This window comes from Phoenix dactylifera, chromosome 5, assembly GCF_051530095.1.
Source record: "Phoenix dactylifera cultivar Ajwa chromosome 5, Ajwa_hap1_PhDact_Kaust_v1.1, whole genome shotgun sequence".
NCBI lineage: Eukaryota > Viridiplantae > Streptophyta > Magnoliopsida > Arecales > Arecaceae > Phoenix > Phoenix dactylifera.
The window spans coordinates 4764375-4775438 of record NC_143194.1 but is presented as its reverse complement, the minus strand read 5'-3'; the positions used below and the strand labels follow the sequence as shown (position 1 = coordinate 4775438).

General features: G+C 37.0%; 1 protein-coding gene across 2 annotated transcripts; it reads right to left on the bottom strand.

Annotated features, from left to right (window-relative positions):
- Positions 1-4682: 4682 nt before the first annotated feature.
- LOC103708616 (transcription factor MYB52-like) lies at positions 4683-6196 on the bottom strand. 2 transcript variants are annotated; one of them, XM_008793631.5, is made up of 3 exons: positions 5674-6196; positions 5069-5458; positions 4683-4980 (listed from the first exon to the last, which is right to left on the bottom strand). In XM_008793631.5, the coding sequence occupies exons 1-3, from the start codon at positions 5786-5788 to the stop codon at positions 4814-4816; spliced, it is 672 nt and encodes a 223-aa protein (XP_008791853.1). In that variant the 5' UTR covers positions 5789-6196; the 3' UTR covers positions 4683-4813. The 2 variants fall into 2 exon arrangements, with proteins under 2 accessions (XP_008791853.1, XP_008791854.1); XM_008793632.5 differs by having other exon boundaries at positions 4683-4977; positions 5674-6086.
- Positions 6197-11064: the final 4868 nt, after the last annotated feature.

The following is an 11064-nucleotide window of genomic DNA, read 5'->3' as shown; positions in this document are numbered from 1 at the left end:
AAAGATAGAACTGAAGGGAAGAGAGGAGAGGGAGAAGAGAAGAAAGAGAGAAGAGAGAAGAAGGACCGACGGTGGCCGAGCCTTGGTGGCGGGGATCGATGGCCAGCTGACAGCAGCCAGCTGCGGCTGCGGTGATCGATGAGAAGAGAGATGCCAAGGACTTGGCTCGAAACAGAGGAGCGGGCTCAGATTGGCTAGGAACAAAAGAACAAGGGGAAAAGAAGCTCACCAGTGAGCGGCGGAGATGGAGGTTCTCAGTCAAGGATAGCTCAGTCCGGCGAGCTAGAAGCGGTAGCGCTCAAAACAAGGAAAAGGTGTCTCGGAACAAAGTACATAGAGAAAATGGAGAGAGAGAAGGGGGAAATTTATAGGGAGTTTTCAAAGGGGATAGACTCACAGTCATTGCACCACCCGCGATCCTCGTGGCGGATAAACACGACTGAACGACCGACAACCATTCGAACGGTCTGCGGAGTCGTCACCAGCCATGAATCCGCGACCTTATCATCTCAACGAGCGAGAAAGAAGGAGCAGAGGATCGCGATTGTGATCCTTTTTTTTCGATTCCTCCTTCGGCCATAGGCTGATGGGCCTGCCGGCTTCAGCACAAAATGGCCCATTCGGGGCTGAATCTCACATTAACTACCGTGGACCATCTAGAACTAGGACCACACCCCACTGGGTCCTTGCCTCCTTCACAAACTAGCGATGATCTTTGGTGAGAGGGTTTCTCCCCTTTCATCGAGATATCAACTATAGCCTGAGGATGATCAAACGAAGCCCTCACTGGAGTAGCTGAATCGAGCTCCATCTTGGATTGCTCGAGTTTATTGGACCCCTCTAAAGAGGAGCTCAACAGAGCACAAGGGCCCTTTCCCCCTTCATGAATTGGCAAAGGCATTTGATGAGGGGGGTTTTCCTCTGTCACGGAGTAATCAACTGTTGCCTGATGACAATCGAACAAAGCCCTCATCGAAATAGCTGGATCAGGCTTCATCTTGACCTATTTAAGCCAATTGGACCCCTTCATCTAATTTTGCTACTAAAAGTACTCTAGACTCGCACAACTAGATGGCCAATTGTTTTAAGATTCAAAAACACAAGACAAATAAAGCTACTTAGCCAATTCCCTTTCACCATATCATCTTTAAAATTCTATCATTATGGCTAATTAACTAGACCTCCAAATACCTATTTTTTGAAAACTAAGATGGGAGAAAGACCAGCCAAAATTGGGATAAGGGCAAGACTTGAACCCAAGTCTCTAGTACGTAACTCTTAATAGCAATCAATTATATAAGTTGGTGCCTAACCCTCTAAAAAACTAAACCTTCAATGATGTATCAACTTATACAAATGGGGAAAAAATTCTCTCAAAACCACCGATATTCAAGGAAAGATTGATTTAGGAATGTCAATGGGTTAGGCCTAGTCATATCATGTGAGGATCCATGCAAGGATGTGGTTAGTCCCATATCGGCCAATACACTAAGTAAATCTTTGGTACTTATGTAGGGTCAAACAACCCAAATAATACGTTTTTGGCTAGCCCTTTGGGTGTGGTCCTAGATTGTTGTAAATGTCACTGGAGAAGCCCAAACCCATAGCCCATGTGACTAGAGGACACAAGCTCATTTAGGTTGACCATAGACTAATTGTGATGTTTGTTATTGGATTTATAATACCTGTGATTAGATTTAAATAGGTTTGGACCCTAGCCTAACGAGAATGCTAGGGCTTAAAAGATAGGGGTATGTCAGGATCTATGTGGACTTGTGATTGTTTTATATTGGTTAAATACCTTCATAGCTAGCTTTTTTTTGTAAGGTCCTGGATTGTTATATATCAAATACAATATGTCTATATGCCTTAAATAATAACTCAGCTTGAAATAATTTAAAATGATGCTTGCAGGTTGGTTTATTAATTTCTCTAGGTAGACATATTAGAGGAAATGACATGGCAGATTATCTAACTCCAATTTATAGCTTCCATAGGGCAAAGATAACTGGATAAACTACTTCCTCAAATATAATATTATTGTAACAACCCAGAACCTCACCCAAATTAAATAGCTAGCTGAAAGATATTTTTTGGATTTCTTAATCCTATATAAGTAGCCAAGATCTACCCCGCGAATAACCGATGTGGGACTAAACACACGTTCGCACGAGTCCTCACATACTCTCTCCATTTAAGTCCTGACGTTCTCGTCAGACTAAAGGGTTCAAATCTATTCAAATCTAATTACAAGCACCACGATTGGCCTGTGGTCAGCCTCAATGGATTCATGCAGCAGTATCTCATATAGTCCACATAGGTTATAGGCTAAGTCCGCTCTAATACTATTTGTAACAACCCAGAACCTCACCCAAAATGACTAACTAGAAGTTTTTTTTGGATTTCTTAATCGTATATAAGTACTCAAGATTTATCTAGGGAATAACTAATGTGGGACTAAACACACACCCGCATGGGTCCTCATAATTATATTCTAGACTAAGTACACCAATAGTTTATTTATAGCAACGATTCTCTTAAAGTAGTATGCACAACATAATATGAAACTATAGTTTTAGTTATTCTCTTACCGTAGTCTTTGAAGTACAAGTGTTATGCTCTTATAATAATCTTAGTAGTTTTTCCTCAAAAAATAATAATCTTAGAAGTGTTTTGCATCATATCTTACCTTTCCTAGAAATGCAGGTTGTAAAGTTTTGTCCTGAACTATCTAATAATCTAATCCCCCCCCAAGATGGGGATAGTACTCCTTTTGACTCGTTGATCAGTATATCATGCACGATTACGATAAGGCAATCATTGTGTATGTGGCGTACCTACTAGTTTAGAACACAATCTTTCATATCATATTCAATTCATATCCGACCGAATTCGCGATCTCACCGATTGTTTTTATGCTGAGTTACCTAATCACCACTCTATAAATCCAATACGACGCGAAGCCTTACAATGTAGATTACGTTGTAGCTTTCATGATCTATTTTGCCGATGGAGTTCATAAGGCTACATGCCCGGCTAGCTCTTGTTCATGCAGTAGTTAACAGAAAACATGGTATCGATAGAGATGAACTCTGGATGCATGAACTTCTTTTTCGAAATAATTAGTCCGGAAGATACTTAAGGATATTCTAGCACATAGTCCCAACAGAACAAGTACAATACATTATGAATTATTATGCAGTTAATTTCTTATGAGATGATCATATCATGGAAATTTCAGACTAACAAATGAGCCATATATTGGAAATATGCACATACGTGGAGACTTGTGATTGTTCCACTACAGGAAAACTCATCTTGTCCGGTGCTTTTTACAATCTTTACCGACGCTTATAAGCAAATTAACATGAGATGTGATTACAACTAAGCTAAAAGGATGGTCAAAATTTGGACACTAGAAAAGGTTGTTGTTCACTAAAAAGAAGATATATATTATGCTGGGGTGGTTAGAAGTTAAATCATGAAGTCATTGCTTTAGACTACAAGCTGCACAAACTCATGGAATAAAGTAGAAAATATGTTTGGTTCTGTAGGAAAGATGGCTGAAACTATGGTAGTCAAATGTCAAAAAATTACTGCGACAGGAGATTCACATACCGGCAACTAAGAATTCCAAATTCTGGAAAAAGAAACAAGAACAAAAAACATGCAAAAAAAAAAAGCAAGTATATATCTTTCATTAAAAAAAAAGGAGGAAAAACAGAATAGAAAAGAGAAGAAATAAAGAAATGAAGAAACGAAGAAAATTAAAAAAATTAGCAAGTACCTACCAATGTTGGCATTTGGTAAATTAGTGGGACGTATACATCAAAAAAAATTTGAAGTAACACAATCGGCATCAAGTCAGGAAAACTTGTAGTTTAACTTTTTGGAGAAAAGAGTGGCTGTTGCAAAGCAGTTAACAAGTACCTATATGCATTGCCAATTGGCAATAAAACTAGCTACTTTCAGGTTAGATATCATGCACATGTGAAAATAATGGTGAGATCCAATGAATATTATCTGGCCAAACTTTAGAACTCCTCTTTGCTCAAGAGAGAAGAAAAGAAAACTAGAAAAACACCTCGCATGTTTGTAACGCAGTTGATTGTTTCGCCTCGCATTTCATCAAAAAAAAAAAAAGTTTCTAACACAGAATCTTCTCCTATATGTAGGAATGGTGCAACAGCGGGACCAGACCAACTTGTTAAATATTTATAGCTTAATCTTCTTTAAAACAAAAAAGATATCTATTATTCATGCAAGAGAAAGAGTAACTACAATAAGAACTTGGGTCTTACTATATCATATATATCAGGATTTAAATTACTAGATAAATCCAAGACAAATATTTCATGCTTAATAAGGTACAATGTGATTATTATATGGCTCAACCACTTAATATGTTTAAAGAAATAACAGCACAAATAAACAATCATTATAACTAAAACTTGGTGGAGAAAACATTACACTGGTCCGCATATGCCCATGATCCGTTTCATCAGCAGACTACAAGTACAGTTTGCTAAGATCACTATGTATCGTCGCCAATACTAATTTACTTATGGAAACTCTAGCCTATATATATATATATATATATATATATATATATATATATATATATATATATATATATATATATATATATATATATATATATATATATATATAGCATTAAGCAGTTTATATGAATAAATTCTGACATCTTTTATGCCATTTACATTAATTTGTAACATGGTACATAATGTGAGAGTATATACGCAGTGCATCTATTGGTACCAAACATGTAACTTCGCTGTCCTAAAACCCATTTCTAGGAACACCCGACAGCAAAAAAATCAATGAACTGAACGTTGGCCTCACTCTCTCGCTCCTTGCCCTCCTCTTGTTCCTCCTTTCTTGTCAAAGTGTCTTCGGTGTTGATAGATTCACTGTTTACTTGGAGGAAATCATAGAACTCAATTGAGTTATCTCTATCTGCTGTCAATATAATCATGCGCTAACAAAGTTAATAAAATTTTGTTCTAATTCCAAAATTTAATCAAACGAGACTACTTTATCTTGTTACCTTCATACATGTCAAAATAGTGGTCATGATGATTGTTAAGAACAAGGTGGTTCTGATATCTTCCACTGCACTTCTCTATGAAGGAAACCATATTTCTCAGTTCGGGTTCTTTCTCACTGTTCTGCTTTGATGACTCCCCTTTATTTAAGTTTCGACGTGCTCGCTTGCCATGAAACCTAGATCGCTCTCTGCGCCTCCGAGCCATGACGACGTGCCAATGGTTCTTCACCGCGTTATCAGTCCGCCCAGGGAATAGACGGGCAATGACTGCCCATCGGTTTCCGTGGATTTGGTGACATGCAATAAGACGTTCTTCCTCTTCCTTTGTGAAGGGGTTCCGGTTGATTCTTGGATCCAATTGATTGTACCATCTCAACCTACAGCTCTTTCCTGTCTTGATCGTTACGCAACGTGTTACAAAGATAATACATGATAATAATATATATATCCCAAGCAAAAGATCATTACACAAAGCAAAAAAGAAGATTCTTTTGTTTGTTTTGTGATGGAATAAAAGAAGAAGGAATTGTACGCTTAGGAATCGATACACCATCTTTCTTACAAAGGGAAAAAAAGAAACTACTAAATATAGGTCAGTACTGCACCCGATCTCCCATGAAGCTTTTCGGCGATGGCGTTCCAGTTATGAGGGCCATAGCGGGCAACCAATTCCTTCAGCTTCTCATCCTCAGCTGGCCTCCAATGACCTTTTGTGCACATATCTGATCACAAAAAGATGAGGAGTACAAATATGGGAAGGAGAAATACTCTATTTGATGGTGGCTTCTCTTCTAACTTTGATAGACTCTCTCCAACCGAGACCAAAACCAAGAGAGAGAGAGAAGCCAAGTAGAAAGGAATTTATACTAACAAGAGGATCCGGATGGAGCTCTGTCTGTTATCTATGTCTTGGGTGGAGAAAGAGAAGACAAAGGTGAATACAGTGAAGAGATAAACATAAAGAGATAAAGAAGAGGAAAGAGCTTTTCTCGTTAAAGAGAATTCAAAGATTGTCACACTAGTGCTTGATGGTGCATGTAGGCTAACAAATGATATTTTAAGGAAAATGAGGGGGGAGAGAGAAAGAGAGAGAGAGAGAGGTTGCTTGGTGGAGTGAATGTTGTTCCGCTTTCAACATCTCTCGCATATGTTTCTAACCTAAAAACTTCTACCTGGAACCAACTTACATTTTCTTCCATCCCTCTACGAACATGAAAGTATATATACTGGAGAAAAGTATAGCTGTTAGTATTATACACAAACGAAGACTCGTATGCAAGCCACCTCCTAAACAATCAATCAGATCCCATGCAAAGCAGCAAAAGCCATCTAGTCATCAGTTGGCGTCCACCAAATAGAAGGCTAAGATGTATCTACAAACATCTGGCTTATATATATAATATGATGGAGTTCGCAGCTCTAAAATTGTTAGAAAAGGAGAGGGCAACAGATGTTTGTAGGGTTTCTGGTTTTGTTGGTCTCCTGACCTAACCAAACCAACAATTGCCCTTGAAACTTAGAAGTCTGGTGGCTATGATTGCACGAGGGAGATGGTAATTAACGATGGTCCCAGTCAAAGTTAGGATACGATGTTTTTGGTGGTTTCTTATTCTAAAATAATACTTTGCGCTTGAGACCTAAGGTCATGGTTTTTTCTCGCTACAGGTAACTAGTCTGAAATTAGGACTGGATTAATATTACTAAATGGATAGTTAAAGAGTACTTATTTATTATAATATTAAAAATATGCTTTTTGCGTCTATATATACAATAAAAAGCATGGGTAATACCTGATTTTTTAATACTTTTATCAGTCTATATGGTTCAAGAGACGTTCTAGACTAGAGTTTGTGCTTATTAATTTTAGAACGTATCTTGAGTTACGTGGTAGCTGCAGGGACTAAAGTCTAGGCTTATAGTTGAACTAACCCCCCATACATGGTAGAGGTTATGATTGTCCTTCCTCTCATTCCACCTGGCTCTTAATTTCTTTCGTATCTTGTGGTATTTGAGTACAAAAGAAAATTTTTTTGTGGATGCTTTAGTCATAAAATTCTTTTAGATATTGAAGATGAGAGGTTTCATAGGGGGGCGGGAAATTAACCAAGCGCTTATTGTATTACTGTTTTGTTCTCATATTGGGATGCTTGCTAGATCCAGTTAAGATATATAACTAAGCAAAGGTCAATGATTTGTATCTCAAATTAATCTATTTGATTTGTATCTCAAATTATCTATTTGATTTGTATCTCAAGATAAGATATATAATTAACTAAGCAAATGGAAGAATGTTCAGAAACTTTCAACATAACATGGTTATAATCTTGTTGGTGGAAAGACACATGGTGCCCCTTGTAAAGGTACCATGTGAATGAAAAAATGGGACCCTATAAAGTAAACCTCACTGAGATACTAAACTAATTTGACCTTCAATAGAAACAGAAAACACAAAGTTGGATATGTGCTTTTAAATCAAAAACCATTTTTGTCCTCAAAAAAAAAAAAAAAAAAAAAACTGCTTTTAATCTATCTCACAAAAGGAATTTTTCTTGCTAGCTGCACATTTTTTTAACGTGTCCCTTTCTTTTGCTTCTAGGATTATATTGAGGATGATAAAACTTGCTAGGAGAAAAGATTTTTAGTAATCAATCTCCCACTTTTTTTTGATAGATAAATTGAAGATTCCTTCAACAAAGAAAGTCTTCCTTCCTTCTGTTCTGATGGCAAATATGTGTGAGCAGTGCTCTTTTTGCTTCATAGCTGGATAATCTAAAGCAACGTCAGCTAAATTGGAAATATTTGTCTTAGCCACAAATGATGATATACATAGACAATGACTTTTCTTCAGATAAATATCAAAGTCTGAGTCATTAAATCCGTGTGTTTGCACTTACAACAGTAATTAGTCCACCCTTCTAGGAATAGTGTGCATTGTGATGCTTGGGTCATCAACATCATTGGATATGAAACCCAACTATCAGATGTGAGGGACGGTTTATACACTAAGCATCATCTTAAAATCTACACACGACCATTCTTATTTACAATAATAAACACCACATCGACATGCCTTGTGGCAAAAATCTGAGTAAAGTGCTTCCCTTCGAGATGAAAGCCAGAGACATAAGATTCTCTTCCTTCCTATTTTGGGCAATCTCTCTAGTGCAAAGCTTATTTCTGTATGTTCCATTCGGAAAGATGGTTTCCTCCTCTATTTCAAGTTTAGGATTTGGGTTTCTGGATGCGGAACTTGTTATCTTCAATTAACTTCCTAACTGAATCACTAGGAAGATTATGCCGTACTGTTGAAAGCAAATATTTTTTTAACTAGTTCCATCAAAACACCCAACTTACCTACCACAAGCACCCATAATACCATGTTTCGCCTTCACCTATTTCTTGAATAGAAGTGTCCTCTATCTCTTGTACAGGCAACAACTAGAATAGGTCAACTCAAACAGACATAACATGACCACTGGATTTGTGAAACAATTCAAGTGACCTTACAGTACAAATTATTGGATTAGAATACAAAATCTGAACTGCTAGAATAACTTAAACATATTTATAATAGGACTAAAGCACCAACTCTATGTCCTCTTGTACAATCTATGGTTGATATGGTTAATGTTGTCACACCTTAAGGTTCTGGAAATTTAAATGGAAGACTAACTAAAAGAAAAGTGTTTCTTTAAAAAAGGTATCAAAATATGTTTTTGGTATTAGGTACATGAAAAGGAGAGGAGTATCCTTCCTCATAAGAAGAAAGGAGGTGAGCATCTCATCTGAAAATGAGACATGCTTTGGAATGCATACTATACTTTCCTTGATAGATATGGTAATCCTCTTTCTGAAATAAATGTTTATGTTGATTCTTTTTGACAGGAAAGACAATAAATGATTATGCTGGTTGAGCAGTCACAACATCTCCCAATTGATCATCACATCAAGGACATGAAAATGTTCAAACATTGCATCTAGGGAAGTGCATATATAATTTCATTGCTAGCTCTTGTTATAGGTTTTCAAATCCATCATCAGTGCACAAGGATACAATTGAACCATCACTTATGCTTCTATTTATTGGAAATCAAAGGCAACTTCCACGATCAATTTAAATATACAAATAGATTGTTTTTCAATGCAGTTTTTAAGGACATTCGAAGATACGCATCAAGACCGATTTTAAAAAAAGTGTACTTCTTTCGCCGAAAGTGCTGATGAACATAATTAAAGTCAAGAAACAATGGTGAGTGAACGAATATGTCGTTATCAGAATTGATGGAAAACAACTTCTACAGATTAGACTGATAGCAGACTTTAAAAGCAAGGATTCTTGAAAACTACTCAATGGAGCAATATGAGCAACGGCTAGTGATTGCTGAATATTATTATACCCATTCACAAACATAATAAATGAAAAACATGAATCATACTACTTGTGCAGTAATGCGTGCAATCCAAGAAAAATCATCAAGAGAGCACACATCTTAGTCTTGGGCAAAAGACAGTGGTGCAAGGGTGACGAAGACAAAAAGCTCAGTAGGTGCTTGGATTAAAAAGTTGTGCAAAACATGCTTGAAATGCCATAACTATTGTGCAAATGATGCTAGATAAACGTAATCATGTGACCATCCATATTCTACATTTTACCATATCCTGATATGACAAATCTTTCATGCCAAAGATGGTCGAAAATAGCCGGCTAGTTCATTGCTTTGAGATAGTTGATTGCTTGCAACAAGGAAAACATGGTTCAGTCAATTTTGATTTAGGTGCCCACCAACTCTAAATTCCTTGATGTAATTTGTCTCCACAAAATAGGAACATGACAATTGGACCTTCATGACAAGCCTTGGACCATTATGTTGTCATGATTACTAGGATAATCATATTTAAGTTACAGTAGTCAGATTATGACTCTTCACTTCAAGTGCTAGTTACTATTTGCAACAAAACTTAACTAATCCTAATACCCACTCTAACCGCAACCTCAGCTTATCTAAAAATTTCTCCAAGGTGCACCTTTTGCAGCAGTACTTTTTGTCTGTTTAAACTTAATTGACTACCAAAAGAAAATTAGTCCAACAGATTTCATTCAACCTACTTTTCTAGGTGAAACTGCATTTCTTTTTGACCCTGAACACTCTCAATTCTTCTTCACACTTTAATCAAAGGGATTTCTTTTCAGTTTTTCCAATGCTGAGGTTAGGAGGCAATGATCTTTTCAACAATCTAGTTTGCTTCCTTATGTCACTATCCAAATCAACTGTTACAATTGTTTCCTTCTTGCATTTGGCCTTACTCTATTTGCTAGCATTTATGTTGTCTATGAATATTGCATTTTTGATAGCTTGGGTCAGAATAAATATAAAGATTGACACAGCAACCGACACAACTTGTTGAAAGAATATGACACCAACGATACACTAGAAAAAAGAATGGCCCCAAGGTCAAGGAATTGTAGGAGTTTAAGGTATTGGCGTTCAAGTCTGTATAAGGTTTTAGCACTCCAAGGCCCTTTTTCCAACTTAGAGTTCTACAGCCCTAGTCAATCTAATCAACTGGAGGTCGGAAGAAGCAAGAAAGGGTGTTCGTGAGAGTTCTCATGTATTTGCTTCTCACCGCCCCAAATCATGTAATGACCCAAAATATTCGAGATTAGCAGTGGAATAAGGCAGTAACTAAGCCAATGTAATTTCTAGAAAAGCTGTAGTATAAGTCGATTGATTGGGAGTTGAATAGGTTGGTGTTGAGGCCTAGAGATAGTAGGCCACCCCATGTACTGAACCAATAAGTTTGAGAAGCTAAGTTTTTGTTCCGTTGAGAGCTCTTCCCTCTTATTTCCTCCATTCCAAGTTATTCCTCCTCGTTGTCTATTCCTTTCCACCAGCCTCCATATTCCTTGCAATATTAGCCTCTATTATATTCTATCTCTCTAATTAAATAAATATCCTACTACCAACCCATTATACCCCTTCACATGTACATATATA